General features: G+C 43.7%; 1 protein-coding gene across 1 annotated transcript; it reads right to left on the reverse strand.

Annotated features, from left to right (window-relative positions):
• Positions 1-1,007: 1,007 nt before the first annotated feature.
• LOC127232008 (glutathione S-transferase A2) lies at positions 1,008-13,895 on the reverse strand. The gene is made up of 7 exons (XM_051198003.1): positions 13,844-13,895; positions 10,671-10,780; positions 6,987-7,038; positions 6,052-6,184; positions 4,126-4,267; positions 2,065-2,196; positions 1,008-1,244 (listed from the first exon to the last, which is right to left on the reverse strand). The coding sequence occupies exons 2-7, from the start codon at positions 10,755-10,757 to the stop codon at positions 1,122-1,124; spliced, it is 669 nt and encodes a 222-aa protein (XP_051053960.1). The 5' UTR covers positions 10,758-10,780; positions 13,844-13,895; the 3' UTR covers positions 1,008-1,121.
• Positions 13,896-14,063: the final 168 nt, after the last annotated feature.

Here is a 14,063-nt window from a genome sequence, read left to right on the forward strand (position 1 = left end):
ATTTCTTTTATGTTTTCCAACTTAATGGAGTTGTGGTGGTTTGGCCGTAAATGGCTCCCATAAGCTCAAAGGGAATGGCACTATTAGGAGGTATGGCCTTGTTGGCAGAAGTGTGTTGCTGTGGGAGTGGGCTTCGAGAACTTGTCTTATGTGTTCAAGCCTTAACCAGTGTCTCAGACCACTTCCTGTTGCCTGCAGATCAAGATGTAGGATCTCAGCTCCTTTTTCAGTACCACATCTGCCTGGTGCCATGGACTAAAACTGTGAAACTGTAAGCTAGCCAATTAAATGTTTACCTTAGTAGGAGTTGCCATGTTTATAGTGTCTTTTCACAGCAATAGGAACCCAAAGATGGAAGTATAGTATTTGTTTATTTACTTATTTTATATATATGAGTGCTTGCTTGCATGTCTGTCTGTGCACTGTGTACATGCCTGGTGTCTGTAGAGGCTGGAAGGGGACATGGAATCCCCTGGAACTGTAGTTACAGGTAGTTGTAAGCCAACATGTGGGTGCTGGGATCAAAGCCAAGTTCTCTGGAAGAGCAGCCAGTGCTCTTACCTGCTGAGCTATGTGTTTTTAAAAGTATTTCCTTCTCATTTTCTGAATCCCTGATGCCTGTTGTAACATTTCCCTGCTTGTCTGTTTCGATGACCTGGCTCTCCTTGATTTTTCTTTTGTTTTGTTTGGCTAAGAGTCTATCAATCTTGCTTATTTTTTTAAAAAAACCAGCTCTTAAAGTAATTGCTTCTTTGTACTGTGTTTATTGTCTTCATTTTATTAATTTCTGCCCTGATTTTAATACTTATTTCCTTTTATTGAATTTGGACTTGGTGTGTTGTTTTCTAAACTCTTGATGTGCATCAATGTTTATTTGTAGATAACAGGGTTTGGGGGGGGAGCTGTAGGGTGGGGTCCCTAGTCAGACTAGTTTGCATTCAATTGAAGTGGTTTTAGTTTGCCTTCTTTATACTAGGAATCCCAGCTCACACTTCAAACACATAAGCTACATACAATGATCCTTCTTGTTTATTATTTTAAAATACCCAGGGTCCACAGTTGCTTCTCATTTTTGAAAAACATCAGAGACTGGTATACAAGGACTTGGTCAATGAAGTTTACTAAAACTTGAAAATCTTCCTTGCCTCTTCGATTTTCTTCTCATCAGTGGGAGGCTTTCTCTGGCTGCCAGGCTGTAGGAACTTCTTCACATTGGGCAGACTGCTGAGTCTGCTCTTCAGGGCCTGTAATCCAGAAAACACAGCCTGAGAGTCAGAACTGTTATGTGGACAGTGCAAACATCTGAGCCCCTCCCAGAACATGAGCATCTGCTTCCTTGCAACAGCTTCAGTGTAGACACGAGAAGAATGACAAAACCATGAGCAAGAAACCATAGGTCAGCACAATCTTCCTTAAGACCTCCTTTGACATCAACACCTTCTCCTAAGGACCCTGGACACACCGTGTAGATCTGGTTCAGGGGGGCAGAGCACAGAGCACTGTGTCTCTCAGGTGTGAAAGGAGAGACTACCAAAGACAAAGGAAGACATGAAAAACTGAGTTGGAAATGGGGACAGAAAATATCCAAGTCTAGCCAGGAGCAACTCACAGCCAGTTTTGACATGGGGGATAAGGACGGGGTCCCTGGGTTGGGAGACAGCATGGTGGGGGCTGTGGAGAAGGAAGCACAGTGCTGTGAAGTCAGAGCTGAGGAAGGGGATGAGCATGACAGGGACCTGCTCAGACACTGAGTGTGCACAGACAGGACATGATGAAGTCCACAAGCAGCCTGCAAGGAGCAGGGATCCAGAGAGAGAGAGCTGTGGGGTCCTGTGTCTTTCTCATTGCAAAAGGCAAAATATTCTTCTTGGGGTACCACCCTCAACTTTCCATAAACAAAAAGATTTATTTTTCATGCCTCCAACCAGGGTCTAGTAGCTCAGTTTGGAGGTCTGAGGGTGGGACCTCAGCAGCCCACAGGCCACCGTCTTATTCTCAGAGGCATGTGTGTGTGTGTGTGTGTGTGTGTGTGTGTGTGTGTGTGCCTCTCTGAAGTGATCTCACCTTCAGCAGGGGGAAAGGGGCCAGAAGGCTGGAGTCAATCTCTTCAACATAGAGGAGAAGTTCCAGCAGGTGAATGTCCACCCTGGTCAGCCTGTTGCCAACAAGGTAGTCTTGTCCATGGCTCTTCAGCACCTGCAAAATTAATGGAGACAGATGGTGAATGCATAGAATTGGGTTGGAATCACTAATCTTTCCCAAGTCTCCTAAGGGGACAGTCTGCCTCTACTCAGATTCAAGTAAAGAACCGTTAAAAGCCTTGTACATTGTCCATGTATACTGAGAAAAGAGTTATAATTACCACATTGTGGTACTTTAGATGTAATTGACCCCCATTATCTTATAGGGAGTGGCACTATTAGGAGGTGTGACTTTGTTGGAGTGGGTGTGGCCTTGCTGGAGGAAGTGTGTCACTGTGGGGAGAGGATCTGAGGTTTCCTATGCTCAGGATAGTGCCCAGTGATTCCGTCGATTTCCTGTTTCCTGAAAGACAAGATGTAGACAGCACCATGTCTGCCTGCATGCCATCATGCTCCTCACCATGATGATAACGGACTGAACCTCTGAAACTGTGAACCACTCCAATTAAATGTTTTCTTTTATAAAAGTTGCCGTGGACATGGTGTCTCTTCACAGCAATGAAAACCCTAACTAAGCCAAACATTCAAAAGTAAAATTAAGCCTCAAGTGTGCTTCAGTGCATAGCTCATTGTAAACAGGGAGCTCATGGTTTTCAACGAGACATGATTTAAGCTGAGATGGGTAGTGTGTCCTATGAGACAGGCTCTTAGCTGTCAGCACCATAGACTACAGGGGGCTGTGTGAGGACCTGCTGGCTCCTAAAACCCTCACTGCTTCCACAGAGCAGAGGCAGAAGTGCATGAACTTTCAGTGGATGAAGAAAAAATAATGTGACAATTTATAACAGGAATTTCAGTCAGGGGGTTGTTAGAACATGGTCCAAGAATGGAGTTGCGAGAGGATATTTCTGAGTGCTTGTGAGAAAACTCCAAGAAACCAAGACAAGATTCATATAAGCTCAGTTTCTTCAAGAATTGTAGAATTGTTTTACAATTTTGGATTATGCTCTCCTGCCATTTCTAGGTGTAGTGGATAGGAGTGAGTCTATTTCAGATTATTCGTTACAACAGGCCATTGTTATTTGTTTATATGCCTCTATGGAAAAACGTTTTTGTCACTTTCTACTTGACCATTCACTACATGTGGCTTGTTCTTGTGACCGTACACTTTGCTCATGTGACTTCTCTTAACCCTCAGAATAAAAATTGTCTAATGCTCTAAATAAAGTTGACTACTGCATAAGACTTGAGTTTGCCTCTAATCTCCCAGATTACATAGCCTCTAAGCAGTAAACAGGGTCTCTCTGGACTGTATAAGATGCCCGTTTCCTCTAGGATGATAGCTTTGTTCTTACCTTTACTTGACAGAAGTTAGTTCTGAAGTGTTCTTGATCTACCTCCAAACAGAAGCCCTGACTAGGAGAGGCCCTATATCTATACTGACACGCCTTCGTTTGCTGGGTGTGCGGGGCTCTCCTCTCAGCCAGGCATCTGTGACCCCATTTCCTGCATGTCACTTTCCTTAACATCTCTTCATCCACCTCCTCCCTCCCCTCTCCATCCATCACTGTCCTTGTTCAGGAACTTCTCCTCCACCTTTGAAGTGCTATCATATTCTCCTGACAGCCAGTCGCTCACTGGCCTCCCTGTGTAATGTCACAGAGTGTCTCCCCACCTGTCACTTTCTTCAGTTTGCTCTGGAATTGAAACCCATTGTGCTCTGCAGGGTCTAGGTCCATCTCTGGGGTGGCTCAGCCTTCCACAGATCAAGTTCTAGCTGTGGCCATGAACCCTGTTGAGTATGCCCCCCCTGACTGGCATGACCATGCAGTGTTCCAACACAGGCCATTTTTATAGTGTCCTGTGGGGCAGGGAACTGCACAGGGAGGCTCATGGAAGGTCAGTGCTGCAGTGACTTTCTCCAAGCCTCTGCCTTTCTCTTGTCCTTGGAACTCAGTGTGCCCAGGCTTCAGAGTGTACTTACTTTTTCAAAGGCAGGCAAGTACCGGTTTTTGGCTCTGTCTTTTATCAAGGAAATCTTAGCTTCTTTTTGATCTGGGGGTGTTACAACCAAATGCAGGATCAATTCACTCAGATCTGCAATACCCTCTGCATACATGTCAATCCTGAAAGACAAAGTTATTAGAATGGCCAAGAGTTTTCAGGGATTTACTATTTTGCCATTTAATCTAAAATCCTGAGAAATTTACACTGAAAGGTAATTGTAAAGTTATACATTGTACTCCTCTTTCATCTATTATTGAATATCTTGGCTGATTCCACCATATAAAATTATAAATAATGTGCTGCTAGGAGTATTTCCATACAAGCACTATCACAGCTGAGTCTCTGTTTCCCATGGACATACAGTTCCCACACTAGAGTTGCTAGCCAGCACCACATTTAGCTTTTGAGATATACTCCCACACAGTGGTTTATGAATGAAGGATTTGTCAAGCAGAGTGGGTTCCAGCATGGGTGGTTCAGTCACCTTGGATGCTTTAGTCCTGAATTATATGCTTCAGCTAACCCTGATCCTTGAGGACCAGTCTCTCTACGTCTCCTTGAGTTGACCAGTGTAACGAGTACGGTTTTTTTGCCTGCTGCCGCTGGTCTTGTCCCGCCGCCATGCCGCCAGCCCCAAATAATACACAGAGACTCTGTATTAGATATAATGTTGTTGGCCCTGTTACTTGTTTCTTCTCGGCTAGCTCTGCCATAATTATTAACCCATTTCTGCTGATCTATGTATTTCTCTTACCGGGGAGCCGGCGGCATACTGCTTTCTTCAGACTCTCCATCTTGACTCCTCCTTACTCTTTCTATTTCCTCCCTGTCTCCTAGTCCCTCCTATCTTCCTTTCCTATTGGCCAACAGTGCTTTATTATTAACCAGTATGAGAAACATATACAGAATGACATCTCCCATAATCTCTTTTTTTTTGTCTAAATAAAAACAAGGGTTTTAACCTTAACATAGCAAAATATATCACATAACAGTTATTAAATAAGAATCATAGTTAACATTATTTAGTTTATTAACATTTAGCAAGATTTGAAGAAAATACTTTATTATCTATCCTATTTTTGTGTGTTTAAAGTTTATGTAACTTATCTTTAATATTAAGGAAAACTATAATCATAACTATCTGTCCTTAACTCCTTCAAAGACCACAGAAGGATAGTATATAAGCTCTAGAAATGATTGTAGTGAGGTAGTCCTTCTGTAGCACTGACCACGCCCATTGGGGGGTGGAGCGATGGGCGGAGGTGACCTGAGGAAGGAGGTCTGAGGGGGCCAGGAAGGCGCTCTCTTTCTGGCGTGACTCGGACAGGAGAGGATCGGGTTAAATTTCCTGGTGTTCATCTGTCTAGGTTGTAAGTTATTTCTCCCTAAATAAACATCTATTCGGCTTATTTGTTTATCCTGATCCTTATTTACCGCAATAGACCAGTCCATAGAACTGGGTGGAAATTCAAGGTCTTGCTCTTCACTGTTCCATTCCTGGGATGTTGGAAGCAGTTCCTTCACCCTTCCTTCCCTAGGATTCCTCCCCTAGCCTCAAATCCTGTGTCCTTTGTCCTACGATGTTGGCTGAGGACCAGGCACTGAATGAAGCCTTGAGCACCAGGTGTCATGATTCCACCATGCTCAAGGCCTTTGGCCCATCATGTTTGCACTCCTGTCCCTGAGCTGTGCTGGCAGCATCATGCTCTGATGTAGTCACATCACTCGAACCCATCCCCTTTGCTCTCCCCTCTCCTCTATAGACTCTTCCATCCCTGACCTAAGTGTTTATACCATAACCAGCCACTCCTAGACACAAACCCTGCCACTCTTGCTCATTGGTGGAGGGACCCAAGTCTTTCCTTTGTTTCCCCTTGGGGTAATAACAGGAAATGTAGCATACAGGGCTCTCTCCTTCACGTCCTTTCCATTGAGGTCATATTTGGTGGCAATGTAGTTGAGAATGGCTCTGGTCTGTACCAACGTCATGCCGTCGATCTCCACCATGGGCACTTGTTCAAACATCAACTTCCCATCTTTGCAAGAAGAAAGGAGAAAGGTCTGTGAGATGTCCCAGTCTCACTTCCCAGGACCAGAAAAGTTGTATTGAAACTTCTGATCATGCAAAGGGAAGATAATGGTTGGTTGCCGGTCTCTCAAGTAAAATCCTAATTACTTTTTGCTTCTGTTCCTTCTTTGTGTCACCCCACCTCTTTTGGCTTTTGAGCCTCCTTGATTCCTCTTTATTCTATCCAGTTACATGTTATATCTCTCATGCATGTTTGTATGTTCAATTTATGTCCCTGGATACATTTGGAAGGGGAGGGGCGACAGCAGAGAGCCACCATGAAAACAGATAAGTAGAGAGTTTGAAGGTCTAATCGTGTTGGTGATGTTAAGGGGTTGTGTGATAGGTTCCTATGTGGTGAGCCTGTATTGGTGGCAGATAGTAGGTATAATAAAAATTCTCAAGAGAAATCAACCCGCTGTTCTCCACCCAAGATTTAATCAACGGTCATGTGTTTGTGTGGTTGTAGGGCGGTGTATGTGAAACCCTGATTGAATGAGTGAGAGTACCTGACTGAGATAGCTCACTCTGGTACAGAAATAACAGAACATGTTAACTAGCCACTTGGCACATTTTTGGAGAAAACCAACTTTCCCACCCTTATCAGTGTTTCCATTTTCAGAGCACCGAAGGAGCCCCACCCTCTACATTTTATCACTCTGCATTCCTGACTATTCCCACCCACCCACCCACTGCCGCCCTCCAACACCACCTTCTGGTAAACCTTCTACTGGGCTCCTCAATGAGGACATACAGATACTGAGTGTTACCTTTTTTTAACTTTTCCAAATCTTCTGGGCGTTCTATAAACTTCTCTTCAAACTGAAAGCAGAAAATGTAAATGCATTCTTGTTAGCTCATTCTGTACCACTGTAGACTTTTAAACTTGAGTTGTCCCTGTCTGGCAATACATACGAAGAGGTTAAAACCTGCAGTAGATACAAAGGAGTCTGATCATGGCCACTTGTGAATTCAGATTAGATCCATCAACAAAAGTGTTGATCCCAACAAAGCTGCCCATTCTTGCAGTGTTCCTCGTCGCTGACCTCACTGTGTCCATGCTTAAGTCCTAAGAAGGGAGTGATGTGACTGGAGGACCAGCACTGGGAAATTGCCTGTTGAGCTTTTGGGCTCTCAGGGAAGCCTGTTAACTCCAGTGAGAACAGAATAGAACTTTCTGTATCTCCAATCTGATACATAGTGTGGGTCGGTAAACATCTACATTTCTTATTTTCCTGATACTTTATTAAGAAGAGGTCTATTTCGGTACTTCTCTTTTTTATTATTTTACTTTATTTAAATAACTTTTTTTCTCCATTTATTTTACATACCGACCTCAGTTTCCCCTCCCTCCTCTCTTCTCAGATGCCTCCCTGTCCCTGCTTCCCACCTACCCACTCTTCCCCTTTCACTCCTCCTCTTCCATTCAGAAAGGGCCAGGACTCCCACCTGCTTGAACAAAGCCTGGGACATCAAGCTGAGGCAGGACTGAGCTTGTTCTGTGATGTCAAGGCTGGGCAACTAATCCAGCCTGTAGAACAGGTTCCCAAAGGCAGCTAAGTTCCTGATCTCACTGCTAGGAGCCTGACAAAGAGACCAAGCTACACAACTGTCACACACATGCAGAGGACCTGGGTCTTTTCTGTGGAGGCTCCCTAACTGTTGGTCCAGGTACTTCTCATCTGTAAACAATGAGGATATATGGCATGATGGAACTATGTCAGAGATAGTAGTAGACTAACTCTTACATTGTCCTTTATAAAATTGGTGAGTAGTAAGTAAGCAAAATGTAATCCTTTTTATATTCACTTCCTTTTCTTTATTTGTCTTTGCCTTGGATTCACTTTAAACAGTTCTGCCTAGATGGCTCTATCAGCCAGTGTTCAATTATATTCTTTTCATCTTTACCATCCTTGATCTTTGTATATCGTACTTTTGCATTTGCTGGCTCAATTTCAAGATCCTCCAAATAGCTGTCAACTGTTCCCTGCCAACTTGATGTCTTCTATGTATAAGCACCAATACTGAATATAGACTAAGTTTATCGGTTGTATTCTGAATATATCTCCTTTCTCAATAGCAGCCTCTGAAGTGTCCACATAGCTTAAAAATCTTTGCATATTTTAATAGTCTTCTTTCAGTTCTGAGACTTGAAAAATATATTTTCAATGTTTTAAAGTCCAATGATTAATACACTTTTTCTAGATCTTTTAAAAAGTCAATATTTTATGTGCATGCGTGTTTGCCTGCATGTATGTCTGTGCACTACACTCATGAGTGGTGCCCTCAGATGCCAGAAGACAGTGGGTCTTCTGGAACTAGAATTACAGATAGTTGTTAGCTACTATGTGGGTGCTGGGAATTGAACTTGGGTCCTCTGGAAGAGCAGCCAATGCTCTAAACTTCTTAGGTCAATTTTCCTCCCCCATCAGTATCTTTCAGTTTTATATCTGGGGGCTGCAGAAAATGACTCAGGGCCGAAGAGTACTGGCTGCTCTTCCAGAGGACCTAGGTTCAATTCCAGTGGTATGTAACTCCAGTTCCGGTGGATCCAACACCCTCTTCTGTACTCCTTGGGCCCTGGACTCACACACATGGTGCACCACACATCCATTCAGGCAAAACCACATACACATAAAATAAAAATTTTAAATTCAACATATATATGTACATATATACATATGTGTATATATGTTGTTAGGGAAATCTGTTTGACGTCACTATCTTTGGGGAACATCCTAGTCGCCCCTTCTTTCCATTCTCCACGTCCTGCAAAAACACACAATCAGCAGGTTTTACACCCTTCACTCCTACATTTCCAAGCATCCTTGCCACACAGTCCTTTGATTGTCTGACCACAGAAAGGCTTAAAACTGTTGTGATCAAGAAAATAAAACCCAGATGTATTGACACTTGAGTTTGCCGTGCTCAACAATCCCTCTCAATCATGCCAATACTTGCTACACCTTTCCCATTCTGATCTGAGAAGTCTCAGCACTGGATCACACATTTCTTAATAATGCAATTGAGAGGACATCCTTTAAATTTGAGATATTTCACAGTTGTAAATCAGGTGCCTTTTCATCTCATATGCACAGCATGGACATTTTCTTCAGCTTGGGGACCAAAATCTACAACCAATTTGAAAATAATCTGATGAATCCGTCCCCTTTGATGTTCACTTACAAAACAGACCAGTAGGTTCTGGGTGTTGAAAGGCTTTATTGAGGGGCAGATGAGATGTGCCTACAATAAACTGATGCAAACTGGGAAGTGTTTTTCCCAGTGACTCCTCTAGAGGGCAGCACAAAAGCCTACCAGAATTTTCTGCGCAAAGGAAACATAAAACCTCAGAATATTGCTGCCACACTCACTTGGGCCACTCTCACACTGAACAGAAAGCTCTTAGACACGGGGGCCACCTGAGGATGAGACCTCAGTCTTATTCACCACCCAAACCCTCTCTATCAGTCCTGCGCCTGGCAGGCTTGACACTTTCTGCACACTGATTACTGAGTCTTGCTCTGTTTTGAAAGGCACTTCCCTAAAACCCTGTGTCAGGCCTCACATTTGTGTTGTATATTTAAAAATTGACTCGATTAACTATTTAGTATAATTTACCCTTTTAATTTTTTTCTATTATCTTCAAGAGGGTGTGGGTGTGTGCGGGAGCACATGAGTGCCCACAAGTGTAGTCATCAGATGCATGGGAGCCCTCTAAGCTAGAGTAACAGGCAGTAGGGAGTAGCCTGGGTGGGTCCTCTTCAAGAACAGTAGGGGATTTTCACCACTGAGCCACACTTGAGTCTCCTGTCCCCTTTAAGCCATTTTTTATCCTGGAACTTTCTGGTTCTGTGCTGTAAAACCTCACACTTGATGTGAGGCTCCTGGATCCATCCATCTCCAGCTCCAATACCACCAGCTAAAGTTCACCCTGTTCACCTCTGTGCCCATCTTCTCTGCGACACTGACCTTAGTGTCGGACAGACCCCATCACAAACACTTTACTGTGAATCTCCAAATGTAAGTACTCCTTTTAAAAGCACAGTGCCACATTCCTAAAACCACAATATCACACCATAATCTGCAATATAACAATTAGTATTGCTTACTAATCAATATTCAAGTTTCTATTTCTGTATGTCTAATTATGTAATGATTCTACTCAAATAGCTAATTAACCAAATAAGCATGTGCTTTTTTTCTCCTGAAAAAAAAAAGAAAGAAAACAAAAACAACAAAACGAAAAACATCGTTTGATTTGAATGTTTTTCTTGGTAGAAAGCATAGTAAAATCTTCACTTGTGCAAATCAGTCCATCTCCTTCTCAATACATCAACAATACCATTTAACACAAAACTGTTCACAATTTTCCTGGTGTGGAGTCTCTCAGCTTAGAAATGTATTTTAAACTTATCTTGGGTCCAGTTCCAGAAGAACAATGTACCACCTACCTCCACCCCTGCTGCAGCCAGGAGCCACCTGATGCACTCCATTCTGCCCCGGGCATTGAAGTAGTGAAGCACGGGCTTCCCAGACATGGCAGCAACTGTGGTTTCACTAACTATGAATGAAAAAGAAAGAGATCAATCCCAGGGGAGACTGTGCTTTGAGATGTGTTTAATAATGCAACACTAGAGAAATGTAGTCGGCCTTCTTCATGGATGGCTTGCAGGTCTTATTGACTAATTTCTCCCCCGTCAGTGACCACCAACATGCATTTGCACCAAAACAGTCTTAGTGGGCATATGCCTTCACCTTGAGAACATAGCCTGAGCAGTCTATACCCTATAGTGATGAAAGCCTGGGAGCCTGTTGAGAACTGGAAAGCAAAGCTGGAAAGCAGAGCCATCACGGAAGGGGATGAGACAAAGTCCTCCCCAGTCCTTCACTCCTGGGCTGCTCAGTTCAGAAGCTTTTGATGCCTTCATGTCACCCGGCTGAGACAAACCCCAGTTCCCCCCTCATAAGGGCTCATCTCTTAGTTACAGTTCTGTTTCCCCTGCTAGATTGGATCCTATTCTATGACTCAGAAGGGGAGTTGCTGATGCATTAACTTTGTATCACAGGGAAGTAACTGCCTTTGGAGCACACGATATAACCGCAAGTTGCTCATTAGAAATTCATCTAATCACCACAAGTTTGATGGTAAGGAGCCTTCCCTGTTGCACACTTACAGCAGAGATAGATGTGCACATAGTTACGTGATGAGGAAACCCTGAGCTTACTTCTTGCACAGTAGCACAATTTACTGGGTCCTTGCTGTTCAGTGGCTGTAAAGTGTTTAACTAGTGATAGGATAGGGAACTTCAGAGTGTCCTTTAAAATTGATTCTTTTTCATTTTTAAGTGTGTGTGTGTGTGTGTGTGTGTGTGTGTGGTGGGAGGGGTATAAGTGCACATAGGTGCAGCAGCTACAATGACCATCGGATTCTCTAGAACTGGAATGACATTGCTCTGAGCAGCCTAGTATGAATCTTGGGAACTGAACTCCTGTCCTTTGGAAGGTCAACGTGTGCTCTTAACCACTGCCATTGCTACAGCTCCCTATGGGTGTTTCTTGTGTGGAAGACGTAAGTACTTGGGAGTAAGACTTTAAAAGCAGTTACATTCTTGTGCATCTGCAGTGACTTCACACTCAGGGTTGGCACAAGATGTAAGAAGTGGGTGTTACTGGAACTAGCCGTAGAAGCCTGCAGTTCTCAGTTGCATGATTCAAGGCTATTCTACACTGTTAATTTGGACCAAGTGATTTTTGGTTCTTTGAAGCTATCCGGGGCAAGTAGTTTATTAACCAAGTAGCCTCCAAGAGACTATTATATCCCTTCTACCCCTAGTCAAGACAAGTCAAAACACCTTTACGTCTTACCAAACATTTTCTTAGGGGCCATGTTTTCTACTGCTGAGATCAAGTTCTGTAATTCCTACTTCTAAGAATAATGGTACAGAAAGATAATCACACAATCACATCAGTAGAGTTGGGGTGGACCTATCAGGAGTGTGGTTGTAAAATTTACAAGATCCCTGAAAAGCCAGGATGAGTTCAATTGCTCAGACTTAGAGGGACGGTTTCAGTTACATATTTACAGACAGTGTGTTTTTATCGCTTACTTATTTATTGGCGTGTCTGTGTATGTGGGCACACACTGGACAGTAAGTACACAGAGGACAGAGAGGAACTTGGAATCAGTTCTCTCTTGCCGCCATGTTCCGGGTTTACCACAGTCCGTCAGTCTTGGCCATCAGCACCCTTGCCTCTAACTATCTCACTGGACTTCTTCTTCTTCTTTTTTTTTTTTCAAGAGTGGTGACACACAATCTCTCTTGATCACAACACTTAACATCTTTAGGCAAAGAGAATCTATACTGTTTAAGTTGAAGAAACAAAAGGAGGCAGAAAGAAAATCCCTCTAGAAACACAACATGTCAAGTGTCAATCCCACATCAGCTCCAGACCTCCAGGTAGGGAATGGTTAATGCACTCTGTGTAGGCTGCTGGTGGTTTTAGCTTCAGAGCACATGTCCTCTCACTGTATTCATATGTCAAAGCCTGTGTGACTAGAATCTTTAGACATGGAACAAATTATCTGTGCCCTCTCAGCCCACGTTCTTTTCCTTTCAATACCCCATTTCTGATTTATATACAAATGCATTTCTACTTTTGAAGGAGTGTGATTGACTCTTTATGGACACTGGACAGTTTTCAAGGCCAAGGGATGATAACGGCTGGAGGAGGACTCAATTGGACGCTGGTCCATATGGGCTGAGATCCTGTCCAGGCCACAGACTTAAGGATCAGTTAACAGAACAGCAGGGTATGCACATTATCCTGAGAATTCAACACAAGCACCATCACCTCAGCCAGTTTAAGCCAGGACTATGGGTGAGAAGCCTTACAGCCCAGGAAGAAAGCCCCTGCTTGTTCTGCCCAGGTGACTTCTGCTGCAAGGTCAGTGTCACCCAATCTTAGCCCTCAGACTCTGGCCTCCCTGCCCTCATGAGAACCTGACAGCTGATGCATTATAAAGCTCTGATCATTCTCAAGTGGGAAGAGTCTGCACGTTCTCTGTGAGGTTGGCACAGGAAATTCAACAGAAGAACGCTATGGATCTTCAGTGTGCCTGGGAGGACAATCCAGATGTACTCTGCACTGTCCTAAATCCATGCATTCAGAGTCCCTTGCAAATATACTAAACCCCACCCGTCAGCTCAGTGACACTGGAGGAGGAGGGGGAAGGAAAGGACAGACAGAGAAGCAGAAGGAGAAAACAGAGGAGGAGGAGAAGAGGAAAGAGGGAAGGAACAGATGAAGGGAAGATTGCAGCCAGGTCAGAGGAAGGAGGGAGGAAAGGGAAGGAGGGATGGAGGAGGGGGGAGACATGGGCAGGACAGAAAGAGAGAAGGAAAAGAGGAGGAGAAATGATTCATACGAACCAGAGTCAAATGCAGATAACAACAATGGTAATGACAGTGAATACAATCAACGTATATCATATACATAAGAAGAAACTACACAATAAAGGCAGTTACTATGTGCAATTAGCACATGCTAAATAAAGCACTGAAAATCTGGTTCTGGGTGATGCAGACATTGGACAAGTTACACTGGTTATAAAGACAGAACTGACCTAGTGAGAGCCCAGGCTTCTTCTCTCCTCAGCTCCTCAACTCCAGTCCAGCTGAGTGTGGAAGTCACTTTCCTAAGGTGACCATTCTTATGCAGAGGGTGGGGACTAATAGGGAATAGCCACTCCCACAGACTCCCACAAGTTCAAGCATCCCATGTTTCATGATAGACTAGAAACGTGACAAATCAGGGGAGAGGCCTCCCTGGAGATCTGGAGTCCT

This window comes from Phodopus roborovskii, unplaced genomic scaffold (assembly GCF_943737965.1).
Source record: "Phodopus roborovskii unplaced genomic scaffold, PHOROB, whole genome shotgun sequence".
NCBI classification, from domain to species: Eukaryota; Metazoa; Chordata; class Mammalia; order Rodentia; family Cricetidae; genus Phodopus; species Phodopus roborovskii.